Source organism: Ambystoma mexicanum, chromosome 11, assembly GCF_040938575.1.
Source record: "Ambystoma mexicanum isolate Mex_15411 chromosome 11, UKY_AmexF1_1, whole genome shotgun sequence".
NCBI classification, from domain to species: Eukaryota; Metazoa; Chordata; class Amphibia; order Caudata; family Ambystomatidae; genus Ambystoma; species Ambystoma mexicanum.
Genome location: NC_090934.1, coordinates 747453487 through 747467703, shown reverse-complemented (window position 1 = coordinate 747467703; position 14217 = coordinate 747453487). Strand labels below are relative to the sequence as shown.

General features: G+C 40.6%; 1 protein-coding gene across 2 annotated transcripts in view; it reads right to left on the bottom strand.

Annotated features, from left to right (window-relative positions):
- Positions 1 to 2279: 2279 nt before the first annotated feature.
- Positions 2280 to 14217, bottom strand: part of GALNT18 (polypeptide N-acetylgalactosaminyltransferase 18) — a 2649737-nt gene continuing 2637799 nt past the window's right edge. For both annotated transcript variants that reach the window (XM_069623645.1, XM_069623646.1), the window contains one exon: positions 2280 to 2724. In XM_069623645.1, the coding sequence (XP_069479746.1) occupies positions 2578 to 2724 (147 nt within the window). In that variant the 3' untranslated portion in view covers positions 2280 to 2577. The remainder of the gene's footprint in view (positions 2725 to 14217) is intronic.

Sequence of the window (14217 nt, the reverse complement as noted above, 5' to 3'; positions counted from 1 at the left end):
GTCTGTTTTGTACCCCTTTCGGGTCAGTTCTAATTACATTTATCCTTGAGGTACTTGACTGACAACCAGAGAAGGAGTGGTGTTGAGAGTATTTTGGTTAACACCTCTCATGCATTGACATGAGGCTGTGACTCAGACCTTGTGACTCTCTGCAAGGAATATATGCAAGCTTGCACTAAGAAGTTGCACAACACTCTGCCCCTCTTCGGCTTCACATCCTTTTCATGCCACAGCCCCTCTTACCTGGAGAGAACTGGGTCATTTACTACCTCGTCCCAGCCTTCTTCGTACTCAATAACCGTAACTCCACTGCAGTTTTTTTTGTTAGCCCTTCCCTAATGTGTCCTAAGCCTGTTGCCTGTAACAGCCCCCAGGCTTTGAAACGTGTATGTAACTGTACAAGAGCTCCAGCCACATGTTCCGCTTTACCAGCCATGGAGTCTAAGTAGGTTGAGTTTCTTCAAAGGTTCCTCTGAGATTCAGAATGATCAACTCACCCAAAATACGTTTGTTTCTAGGGTCTGGTGAATACGTTTTTTTCCAAGACAAGTCATAGCCCTTCAGATTTTAAAGGTATTCAAAATTCTATAAACCTCTTGAAATAATGTTGCATTAAATGCAGAGGGCATTTAAGAGTGTTTACGCTAATGAAACTTTGAGTGGGTTGAACAGTTCAGAGCTCTTTCTACCAGCTGATGTTCAAAGTAAACAAAGCTGTTTGAGTGCACATTCCATGGAAGAAATGTCCAAAAGAAGACAAAACGACCTGCTTGTTTACAGATGGAAAAGCATAGTCCTCCAAAATCAAGTATTACCTGGCCAAACACTAATCATTTAATATAAGTGACTGTCTCAGTACTTCTGGCTTTTCTGGGGTTAGCGCCACCTTTCCTATGGTAAAGTGTGTTCTAATGTGTGCAAACTCAGAGGCACATTTCTATCATCAAATCTCTTTATTGAGATATCATGCACCTCAATCAGACTCCAGTTACTATCCTACAAAGCCTGAAAATCAGAATACTCAATACCTGAAATCAGAAATCTATCTCACAATTAACCACTTCAACCATAATTCTTTTATTCCTACTAGTATTCAACTTGTGATCTGCAGAGCTCTGCAGCAGCTTCAGTAACCTACCGAGATATCGTACAGCACAATTAAATGATGATGAGCTGTCTTACTTGGATATATTCGCAGATCCACATAACTCAATTTCATTTGGCTAAACCCATTAGCAGTCTCGCCTCACCCTTCTGTTCCCTACACCTTCTTTCTGAGAGCCTTGTATCCTTTTAAAGTTACACTTTGTATGTTTTTACTATGAATCTACCCAGGTCACTGCAAACCTCATAAAGATATGCTTAACACTAGCAGCTTTGAGGGAAGATTCAGGCACATTCCAGCAGTATGAAAATCAGCAAGAAAGAACCTAAGCCTGACGTGGATAGGTGTAGGAGACGGCACAGCGCCTGCTGACCATCAGCCATATTGTCAAACCATGGCATCTGTGTGATGATCTTTAATCCCATGTTCTGACCAATCATACCAAGTGGCCCAGTCACTGGGTGCCATGTGCTATGCCTTTCTGTCCTGTAGAAGTGCATCAGTACACTATATTCTTTAATCAATGTCGTAGCTAAAAGCAAAGCTTACTTTTTATCTAGTGTGCCCTCTATGCGCCACTTGAAACTGTGTGCTAGGAGATGACTAGCATCCATTCAAAGGGTATCATGTGTTATTTCAAGGATTTGGGCCTAACAACTAGGATGGTGAGAGTGAAGAGGCTTGTTTCAATAATATTTTGCCTCCATATTCTTCCAGAGACAAAACTTGATGAGATGTTTACTTCGTCTTTACACTTCATAGGCTTTGCTGCTCCCTCTGCATCTCAGAGGCTTAAATTGGATCCAAACAATATAGGGCACGTTGTGTCTAGCGGGGACATAACGCTGTACATCAGTGCATTGCATGATACTGGTATGGACCATTTTCAGAGTTACTCTAAGTAAAATCCTTGGTTCCAGGAGAAATATTTCTGCATCAAGAATTCTAATAATGCAAATTTTGTGACAAAAACAATACAAATCATTTTTTGATCAGGCTGAAAAGATCACCTTATTTGTATATTTGCAGAAACACGATCAAGCTAAAGATCTCTCATGTTCATTATAATGCTAACTCAAACTGTATTACTATATACAATAAATAGTGTGCATTGTCTCCTTTCAGTGGCAACATGGGTGCACATTTCATCCAGTTAAAGAAGAAAATTACAAAGTTATGTTATCAATAAAATTTTATATTCAGCATTATAAATAGTATCCATTTTCCCTATTTACATTTGCAAAATATTTAATATGTTCTACCTTCATCCACCATTCATCAGTCTTTCTATAAACCCCAAGAAAATTTTCCGAAATAAAGAAATCAATTTTTTTAGCCCACACGCTTGACTTGTCCACACTCGCAAAATAAACACCCCCCCCACCAAAAGGAAAATACAGTAGGCGACATTGCAACATTTGCTACACGGTAGCAAAGGTATCAAGTACTACAAAGAATAGTCCTGGAGACAATTATGATGAAAGACTCCTGAGGACATTGGTTATGCTCCAATGCTGGCCGCTGCATCTCTGAAGCACCAGCTGGAACCCAAACTCGTTGTCACTGTTCTCCTGCAGCTCAAGACATCGTTTTGACTTTCTGTTCTGGATTGTGCCTCCCTAAAAAACACAAATGAAAGAACAGTTGACATCCTATCAACTGCCGATTGATAATTTTTCAACAACTTTCAAATATTGAATACATATTTATTTATTCAGAAGCTGATATACCCGGTGTTGCCTGTCATTTTATTTTCTTATAGTTACTATTAGTTAGAAATACCTCAAGGAAGCTTTAGGCTTTTCAAAAAGGCTTCATAAGAAAGTAAAAAAGAAAAATACACTAAAGTTTTCGATTATTTCTCATTTTAAAAAAATGTTCTCATACATACTATGCAACACAATTTATTGTTCTTCTTAAAAAGTCATTCTGAAACATATAACTTGTACATGAGAACATCATGGACATTTCTGATCAGCATGATGAGTGACATGATGCCAACGGTGCCAACAACTATGGACCTGAAGTTCAAAATGACTAAATCACATGTACATTGTAAGGCTTGTTTATAAACAGAAATGTTTGTATCCCTTCCCAGTGAACACTGTTGCTTCAATTACATAGGGCAGCAATTTTTTAACACAGTCTTGTGCCATTAGACAGCCTAGGTGAGTCGAGATTGTGAAGCAGCATGATGGTTGACCCAAATTTCAGTTGAAGGTTATGTGGTGGCATTCCCTGGGGGTCATGTGAGTTGAGGAATTCTGTTGGATAGTTTACAGCTTCACGGGCATCCACAACCATATCGACTGAGTTGTACTCAGTAGCTGTGCCTGGAAGCATATCCTGAATCTGATCATAGGGCCTGGACCTTGAGTTTTGTTCCTCGTGTCAGGACTGGCCCTTCGAGGACCACATTGATGTTTCGCAATTTCAAGGAACCGTCTCATGTGTGAAGGTGATGAAATCCGGAGAAAGGGGTGGGGTGTCCAAATGTCATGTAGCCAGTAATGTCTAGAAGGTCCTAACAGGTAACTCTGCAGAATATGGTGCAGATAGGTGAAACAATGTGGAAATGTATAAGGAACAATGCCTTGCCATAAAACCAGAAAACATTTTGACTTTTGCTGAAATTTGGGGTAAGGGGTGCGGTGTCCAAATGTCATGTAGCTAGTAATGTTCGGAGAGTCCCACAAATCCCACCCCAAACAAATGTTCATTTTTTTTATATATAAGGGTTTATCAACAGATGGTGTCACATGAAAAACAAAGGAAAGTGTTACAAAAGTTACAATCTTTCATTATCACACATTTTATACTTCCTCGTGGCTACAATAGAACAACACTGCAATGCTTTGGGGAAGAGACTTACCTGCAATTAATCCAGTCATTCAGGTCCTTAGCAATTTCTCCCACATCTCTGCACTCAGCAGATACTTAGTGATGAGTCATTGGGGGTCATATTACAGTCTGTGTTCCGTGGTAAAAGCAGGCACATTCTATAGGAACACATTATAAATGCCTCCTGCAGTCGTTACATTTGGGGAGGATGTACACTTTTGCACACGCAACAGGAAAAAGTAAGGTGTAAAGGCAATTTTGCCAATGATTTCCAGTTCACTTTTCCAACACATAGTGGTTGAAAATTTCGCAAAGGGGACATTTAAGACAGAAGTGCAAACGGACGTGGTCCCCTCAAATGCAATTACCATATTTTTTTCAAACAACTCCCTTTGACACTTTTTGGGGCATCTCTGGTTGCCAAGCCATTCACTGCATGCATGCTGTATATCTGCCACCCGCACCGGACAGAGTATGCAAGCAGCAGAGATTCGCAATTGCACCCACCAATGAGTCGATGGAAGCTGTAATTGAAAGCTCCTGCTCCTATTCAATGTGTTCAACTCGTTAGGCAAAACCGGTCAGATATCCCGAAAGATCTAGGACCTTGGGCATCACAATCTCCTTGCTTCATCTCGATTAGGGCATAATTTAGCATGGTGCAAAGAGTACTTTTGCAGTGCAACATCCCTTTGCTCCGCTCTGTGAATTAGGACTGGTGCAAAGTGTATTTTTGCAGTTCAAAGTCGATTTGCTCCGTGCTACATGTTCTGTGCATTAGGCCATTAGGGTCACATATATGGGCTAAGTGGTCATATGCACATGATAACTTTCTGGGGGTTGACGCACAGAATGCACTGTGCTGGTGAATTTCCGGGCAAAACCAGCTTGGAAGGAAATTTACTAGCATCACCGGGCGCAGAGTGAGACGAAATATCTGATTTTGCATTATGAATTGCAATGGCCTGATGATGTCCTGCAGAGGCGTAGGCAGGGTAGGGCCTGAGCGGGCAAGGCCCACCCTAAATCTGTAAATGCCCACTCAGCCGCAGCTTGGGCCTTTACAGATGTCAATGTCTCTGTGGTGGGCCCAACCAACTACATTAGCTTCAGGACCCACTTATTAGACAATCCTGGCCATGCCTCTGATGTCCTGGCTGTGTTTATTTGACATGCCCCAAGTCCCGCAAGCCCAGGCCTGACAGATAAAAATGACGTGACAAAGCCGATTTGACAGAAAGAATCTGTCCACGCTGCATAGTGTGCGAAGAATAAATCAGTAAGGCATGTGTGGCCAGGATTGCCCGTTGCTGGATTTACTGCAACGTATTCCTTCCTGTCAGAAAAGCTCAGACTATTTATCCTTTACATTCCTTTGATTATTATTTGGTCCAACAGATCTATAAATACAGTCAGTGATACACTGAAAAGTCTTTAGTCATAGATAGATTTACTCTGAAAAAAACATTTCCCATCAATTGCAAGACAAAATTGCATTAACATCACAGGTGGCATTGAAAATAAAAAAAATAAAAAAAATACATTAATGGGCCTCATTATGAGTACGGCGGTGGAATAAAATGGTGTTAATGAAGCAGTAATTACATTACTGCAGCACTATAAGTTTGGTGGTAAGGTGGAGTATAAGTCATCAAAAATGATGGAAGTACCGCCAATGGTAAATCTGCCGAAATCCCCAAAGAGTCCAATGGACTCCAAAAATGGGAACACCTCCCTACCAACAGTTATAATCCAGTGGTAAATCTGCTTAGTCAAGTGGCGGGAACAGAAATTCCAGTTGTCAGTATTTCAGCAAACGTACTGCCGGAAACACTGGCAAACTCGTAATGAGGCCCAACAGAAATCATAATTTCTCCACCTTGAGCCCCCTTCATTTGTCAATTTGAGTATACTTAATAACAATGAGAACATTGTATTAAATATTAAATGGCTACACATGCATGATATCAGTACATGTGAAACTTTAATTTGTAATATTTGGTCAAAGATGACATTTTAAATATAAATATGTAATATTTTATACATGTCTTGTTTTACTTTCTTTATTTATTTTATTTCTTGTAATGCTCAATTCGCCCTCAGGCCTCTGTGCACACAAAAAACAAGACAATACGAACTACTAAGTGGAACTAATGTCACACAGATTTCAGAACCCAGAGAATCAAGAAGATGGCAGGAAGTTATCACTAATAATTGCAGAAATAGGTATTTATGGCTTTCTTAAAGCTGCCGATATCCATATACTTCCAGAGGTTGATTGGAAGTGTGTTCCAGAGGTCTGGGGCACAGTAGTTGAAGCTCGTCCCACCAAGGTTTTTCAGTTTAATGAGCCCCTGCTGGAGTCTTTTTTTTCCATTAGATCTAAGTACTCTAGGTGCAAAAGCTTCCTGGGTTCGGCTTGTGAGGTAACCAGGAGCAATCAATTAAAAATGTACATTGCATAGGTTCTGCCTGATTTTGGCAAACATACGTAAGATATTTTTAACGTAATATAACGTAATATAATATGTATATACAATGAGTTAAAGATATTAATATAAATAAATGGAAATAGAAACATGTTGAAAACGGATTGTTTGGTACGTCTTAAATATACAGATTCAAATGTTCTGTTGTGCTTATTATAACAGTAGCCTGTACACGTATCATTTTCTAAATGAAATGAGAAGTGTTATAAACCTCTACGTAATGGGATATATTTTAAGAGCTTTGAACATGGGTACTATAAAGAAATTATTATTACTACAAACTTACATATATCTAGAAAAGGAAGGAAGTATTGAAATTCAATATCTACTTGTAAACATGTCAGTAGATTTATATTACTTTCAGTTTTTCTTCTCTAAATGATTTATATATTAATATTAAACTAAAACACAAAAACTAGAAAAGGAGAAGATTCTTTAAACAATAACCTCTTTTTTAACATATTCATGTTCTTAAAAATACACCACATTTAAATAAATGTACATCTAAATAAAATGTACCTTATAATTAAAGCAGACAATGTTTATTTCATATTATATATATGTATTTTATGTTAAACACAATAGTAGTGCAAGTTCAAAATGTTAGTTATGTAATCAAATCTTGTATTAGCCAAGTCATATATGATGCTATGTCTGAGGCAATCAGTGATGTCATTTATGATGTCACCAGTGATGGTATTATTGTGGTCATGGTTAAGATGGCTTTGCCTGAATTATCTGCTGAATTTCAGTGGGTTTGCTGCATAAAATGTTTACCTTAACATCAATGCAACTAAAGCTTTTTCCCCTGAATTGCTGAGGTTTTGTTACAATGTATGTCTCACCTTAACGTCCCTGCAACGAAAGATTTTTCTCTAAATTTAAAATGTATCGCTCTCCTTAACATCCCTGTAACTAAAGTTTTTTCTCTAAGATGTATATATTTATATTTTCATTCACTGAAAAATCTTTAGCTAAGAAGGTTGAGGTGATCAGATTGACTGCAACAAAACCCTGGAAATTCACCTGGAGTGAGAAGTGATCACCATCTTCACTTGGCGCCTTTGTTGATGTAACTATCATGTCATTTTATTTGCTAGGCTGAACTCCCTTCTGTGATAACATAAACCTGCTCATAGGCTTTAGAACAGAGGTGCTGAGTTAGGATGGTGATCACTTCCCACACCAGCTACATTTCAAGGGTTTTGTTGAGATAAGATAGTTCCGCGGTTTGAGTGATCACTGCAGTGATCAGTGTGTGTTCTGAAAGTCACATGTTCGAATCCTGGAAAGGCCAACTCAGCCTTTCTTCCTTCCAAGGCCGATAAATGAGTTGGGTGATATTATATGTAAATATGTTCTATGTAAAACACGTTTGCGAATGTGCTATATAAATAGCACAGCATTATCATAATAAATCTGACCACCTTAACCCTCTATAAAGTAAAGGTGTTTCAGTGAACTTCAAGGCTTTGGTTGTACAATAGTGTCTCTGGGGCCCACTAACCATGGCCTTTAATGGTGGCTACAGCAGATGTTGTGCCAATGATTGTACAAGAGGGCGGGCCATGGCTTTTAGCATGGCCTATGGCCCAGGCCTAGCAGCCAAAGTCCATAACTCACTATTGACCATAGGATGGACTGCCATTCCACTGGCTATGTCTATGTTCATTGTGTCCCACTGCCCATGGCTGTGTCAGTTGTACATGTTGTACCAACTATTCTCAAAGATCTAGTGCCAGCAACTACTGGATGGGTTTACCCCAAAACAAACATTTCTCAAGAATGTAGACAACTATATACCTGGTATAACCATTATTAGAGATCATCAGTGGAGATGTGCACTGATGATCCCTAATAAGAGTGAAACCAGGTCTGTCAGAAAACTGGGTTCTAAGTATCTTTCGCTAATCATTAATAATCTGTAGTAAAGAGTAGCACACATAAATTTAACAGTGTTGCAGTGATATTTTTGAGGAAAGAAATTCATATAAAATCATTTAGCAGGGAAAGAGCTGATAGATAGACAATAGTGATGGCCGCCCTTGTGGCTTACGACATGCAGTTGTCTGCAGCCTTGAGAAATGTCTGTCTTTGGTTATGTTAGGTTGTCTTATACTGTGCGCCACTGGTATGGTCTCCTGATGTTCATGTTGCTCTGCAAGAATTAGGGTGAGGTGGGTAGTGAGGGATGAGTCAAAAGATAGGTCCAGATCCAGGAGAAACTGATGTATGTGTGTGTTGACTTGCTAGTGAGTTAATTGCGTGCACTGGCTTGTTGTATCCATAAGGATATGGCTCAATATCTGAGTTGTTATGTTTCATGAACCATTTTGCTATGATGGGTGTGTGTTTGTGTGTTCCTTGTTTAGTATGGCTGGTAGTTTGATTTTGCACACTGGATTGTTGTATTCATAGGGGAAAGGTCCAGTGTCTGGGATGGTTTGTTGTATGTGAAAGTTAGTTGTGTTGGGTGTATATGTGTGTGTAGTTTGGCTAGCCCATATAGGGCCTCATCACGACCTCGCGGTAACCCTTAAATCCGGCAGTAGTGCTATTACCGCCGGATTTAAGGGTCCGCCGAATCAGGGCCTTGGCAGATTTCAACCCAGCTCTGAGCTGGTGTGAAATCCGCAGAGAATTCGCGCTCATACCGCCGGCGGGAAATCCGCCGGCGGTATAAGCGCGAAATTTACCCATTGAGCCCAATGGGGAATGGGGTATTCCCGAATGGGCTCACTGGGGAATGGGGACTTCCAAGTCCGCCCAACTCGTGATCCTGCGCTATTAGCGCCGGGGGCTATGGCGGTCGCGCTAATAGCCCCCGCGCTAATATCGCCGGCGTTACCGCAAGGTCGTGATGAGGCCCATGGTGTATCTAGTATTTGGGAGGTTTGTTGGAGGGAGTAGGAGCAGTGTTGTTAGTACTCTAAAAGTTCTTCCAAGTATGTCCTATGAGCTCATCCAGCTGCAACAAAATGGTACCCTCCAGTTCTTCCAAGTGCGATACACTGGCCCCCCACAACCCTTTCAGGCTCAACACGCTAACCTCTCCCACAAATTCCTCTTTGTGCAATACATTAGCTGTTCCCACAAGCCCCTATGTGTGCAGCAAGGATTACTAGATACAAAGTGTACCTTTGAGTGCAGCAAGATTAAAACCAATGTGACGCATGACTAACCTTCACAATTATTTCTCAGTGTAATGCCTTGCTAATCTTAAAAGTTCTTTCCAAATGTGACGCAAGGCTAATCCTCACCATTCTTTGAAATGTAAAGCAAGGCTGATCTTCAACAATTCTTTTGAAATGTGACTCAAGGTTAATCTTCGCAATTCTTTCTAAATGTGATAAAGTTATGTATAATGTAGCACTGCCCTGTAAAACAAAGACCACAGGAGCAGAATGCTTGAATTTCAGCCAATTAGCAACCCAAAATGCCTTACTGATTTGGCTCTGAACTGGAGATGAACTTCCAGTGTTGGTTACTGTGGCATGTGTGACTTTGATCACATGTATTATTCTACTTACACATTTTGGGTGAAAAGAGTTTTTTTAACTGCGCCCTTTTAAACCCACCATAACTTTACAGATGTTTGCTACTACCCTATAGTTTACTTAAAAACTGTTTGTATTGAACTTTTCAATTCGGGCCTCATCAGTGAGGTGGAGCTGGGTCGAGAAATATTTGCAAGGAGCTTGGGGTTGGTCATCCTGAGTTACCTGGGGGAACCCAGACGTGGACCTCCTGCTCACTGTGCTCAGCGAGGCACAGCTCCACCTCACTGATGAGGCCCAACAAGGCTGAAACACGTGTATGGGGTTGCTGTTGGTACTCTTGTTCAGAAGGGAATTGCCATAGCATTTCGGTGCTGGACTGCCCATGTGGGCGGGACAAAGACTGATCTGCAAATGTGTATTTCCCATCTGTGAAAGGTACAGTGAGCAAAAAGCGATGGCTGCGAACTCTCAAAGTGGGAAAAAACCACAGAACATGTTATCATGCCATGTTCTTTTTGGAGAGGGGCGCCTGCTGCCTTTATTGCAAAATTACATTTTGCATTTCATGATTTCAGCAACATTGTTTTCAAGTATGTCATCCTGTCATCTTCAGAGCAAAACATTCTTTGCATACTGTTTCCTAGTCGTATTTTACACAAAGGAAACAAAAGTTGACTCATTAATATGCATGAGTTTGCTACTGCTAATCATTGCAATTTCTCATCCGCTGCATCACAAAGGTGTCAATATGTAATTATTTGCATTATTCATTTTTATTGCGTCATAGAAGCCTGGTTTGTGCAAAACAAATAGTATGTGAAATAAAAAACCAAGGTCACTCGTACAAACACACAGGATAAATATCCATGTTATGCAATCTGTGGCCATTTTTACTTTCGAAGGGTAAGTTGTCTTCTCACTTATGCCCTTCAGGATCACACAAGGTCGTTCATATTTTTTCAACATAATGGATATTCATTTGGGATGCTTCGCTACCTTCTAAGCAATAGAGTCACAATGCAATTGCATGTCTTTGACAGGAAGACTATGCACACATTTATTTGTATGGGTTTGGTGTGCTCTTCACATTGTCAGGAACTGTATGGTGTTTCATAGCATAATTGCAATCAGATAAACCCAACGAAAACATCAAAAGCAGTAATAATAAAGAAACAGATAATATCCCCATTAATAACAGCTGCTTTACACTGAATTATCTATGAAACATTTGCGCATTTGCTTGCACTGTAATTAGCGCGGACGCTGCTCATATGATTTTTAAGTAGCCTTCCCCAGATATTGTAACCAACTGAACTAAACCAGACAGCGACTGACTTCCTGCTGGTTCTTGGTGCATTATTTCCACGATTAAAAATAAATAAAACACTTCAAATTCAGGAAGTTCAAGGTCTGGCAGATATTAATTTATGCAGAGAATCATCTAGAAATGTTTCAGTTATATCCAGGGTCAACATGTAGGACAATGAGATGCTGCCATCCCCCCAGGGCCCTATAACATGCCCAACATGAGCATGCTATGCTTAACACCCCCCAGGGCATAGGGTAAACGGCATCCCTCTAGAGCAGGCTTGTCCAACCTTTTTGAATGTGGGGTCGAAGCATTAACTTTTTGTCACCCAGTGGGCCAGAGAGCCAAAAGTCAACGCCCTCACCCAAAGCAGTATATTCAAAATTGATGGTGTGTGGCGTTTGACACAATAGCATCACATGCAGTGATAGCCATGCAGTCCCAAAGATAGCTCTTGGTGTCAGGGACAGTGATCAAAGGTTAGTTTCTTGTGATTTCTTCCAGTGTGTATGTGTTGATATTTTTCTGAAATAGTGGGAGCGACCGAGTGCAGCGAGGGAGCTATAACGATCTAAGGGGGGTTTTTGGGGATCCCACCCAAGATTTTTTTTTTCGAATATGGGGCTGAAATGGTGCATTTAACAGCAGGAAAAGTGGCCAAAAAGCCATAAGTTTACAATCAGTTCTTAAGGGGAACATGTACATTCCATGTCACCAACAGCAGACAAGAACATTGTAGAACACAACACATTTTAATGATCAATGTGTCCACAGTGTAAGACAGCACTGTCACTGATGTAACACATTGGCATGCTGGTTGTGCCCATAATATGCCCCTGTAGCAACATGTCTATGCTGGTTGTTCCCAATTTAGGCCAGCATTGTCCTGTACAAAGCATGATTGATGCTGCCTGAACATGTGCAGTGTGCCCAATACATATGCCAACTTATCTCTGTAACACACATTCATTACTTCTGTGGTAATGAAAGAAGCATAATCCCATTCAAAAGATAAAATGTGGTAAATTAATCACCCAAAGGTGAACCCAATTGAAGACTACTCCCATCTTAGTCATAGGGCAAAGTAGGAGTTTGTCCAACCCCAGAAAACTTCAATAAATGTTTTTCATATTGTACCTATTGTGTATGTGTTATACTGGTGATACCATGACTCCCCTACACAACACGCCACGCCACTTTAGCAATGATTTTGTCATGTAAATTAAGACGAAAGACGGAGTGATGGGAAAAATGTGACTAGCAATGCAAGCTTTCAATTTTCCAGCAAACACCAAACTAAATTAATGGAAAACATTTGAAGCAAACAGAACCAATTCAGATAGCAAGAGATGAATGCTGGCCCTTATTCTCGCAGGATGTTGTGCGACAAGAAGAGGAAGGAATAGCAGAACAGGGTCAGAAGAGGAGAATCAAAATCCATCTTTCGGCTGAAAAGAATCTTGTATTGAACAATACACCCTGTGTATCTCAGGATGATTTCAGAGAAAGCACCTTTCCACATATTATGCCTGAAGAGGCATCGGTGTGTGCCAAATATTTTGAAGGAGCACAAACAAGCAGAGAACTGTTAACCGCCAAGATACTTTTCAGTCTTTTAGGCCAAATTAGTAATTAGTCATTTAGGAATGCTTTCCCATACAAAAGAACCCTACATTTAGGTGAGCAACAGTACTGAGAAAGCAAGGGTAATTCATGTGTATGCTTATTTGGTGTGACCCCATTGTGCAGGGAAATATGGGATCACTGGGTATAACAATGTAAAATATACTCTCAAATTCCAAGAATCCATTAGACCCATTGCAACTAATCAGGGGCATACAGCATAGAGAAGTTAAATGTAATGCTTAAAGCTGAAAGCACACACATCGCAGCAGTGAGCGCTCAACCCACTGAGCTATCATATTGGCTGTAGTAAAATGAGCAATTATTCGGTAGTGGATACCATTAAACTGGTAACTAAGATTTAACAGCAGACCAGTTAAGTTAATCTGCAGGTCTGGTGCAAAGTTGGCCGCATGTCAAGCATGCATGCATCTACTTTTCAGGCTTCAGAGGTTGGCAAAATAGGGAAAGCAGCACACTCACAGGACATCCACATCCATATAAATTAATAAATAAACCAGACTATGGCCTGTAACTGCCTCTGGTGCCCCCTTCCAGGGAGCACCAGAGGCAGTAACAGTCCTCCGCCACGGCCCAGAAGTCGGGTCCACGGACCCGGCAACATTGAAAAAATAAATAAACCAGGCCATGGCCTGTAAATGCCTCTTGTGCCCCCTTCCAGGCAGTAACAGTGCTCCGCCACGGCCCGGTTTATTTATTTGCTCAATGTTTGTCGGGTCAGTGGACCCGATTAATTTATTTATTTCTGCAATTCTTGCAAAGGGTGTCCATCCTTCAGGGGTCTGCTTGAGTAAAGCTGAGAAACTCCATCACTTCATCTGCCAAGGCAACAAAGGTACTGTGACTAGGAAGAGCGTCTTCCAGCCACAGAAGTCATCCAGGAGCCACCTGGTAAATCAGCAGAAGAAATACGCCGGGATACATGATTATTTTGGACGAGATAACAACTTAGCACCATTTTATATCTGAACTAATGTTTTATGTACGTGAGTGTGACGCCGACCGGATCAGACGCTATCCTTCTCGCTTGGGGGTTTAGAAGACGCATTTGCATGATCTGCTGGTTGATCTAAAAAAAACTGCTACACGATGGAAGGGAATTAGTGAACGCTGAGTGTTAAGAACAACAAAAGTGGACATGTGACATACAGGTGCAGAATAGTAAAAATTACTGTTTTCTATGTAGCGGTTGTCAAGAGCTAACTGAACAAGTAGAGGCTCCATCAGAGAATACAGCAGACTGGGAAGACGGTAAAGCCCCTTAGGAATCCACCTGAAAGTGTAGGTAGAGGTGAGATTCAAAAGTAATTTGAAGTATAGATGTTATTT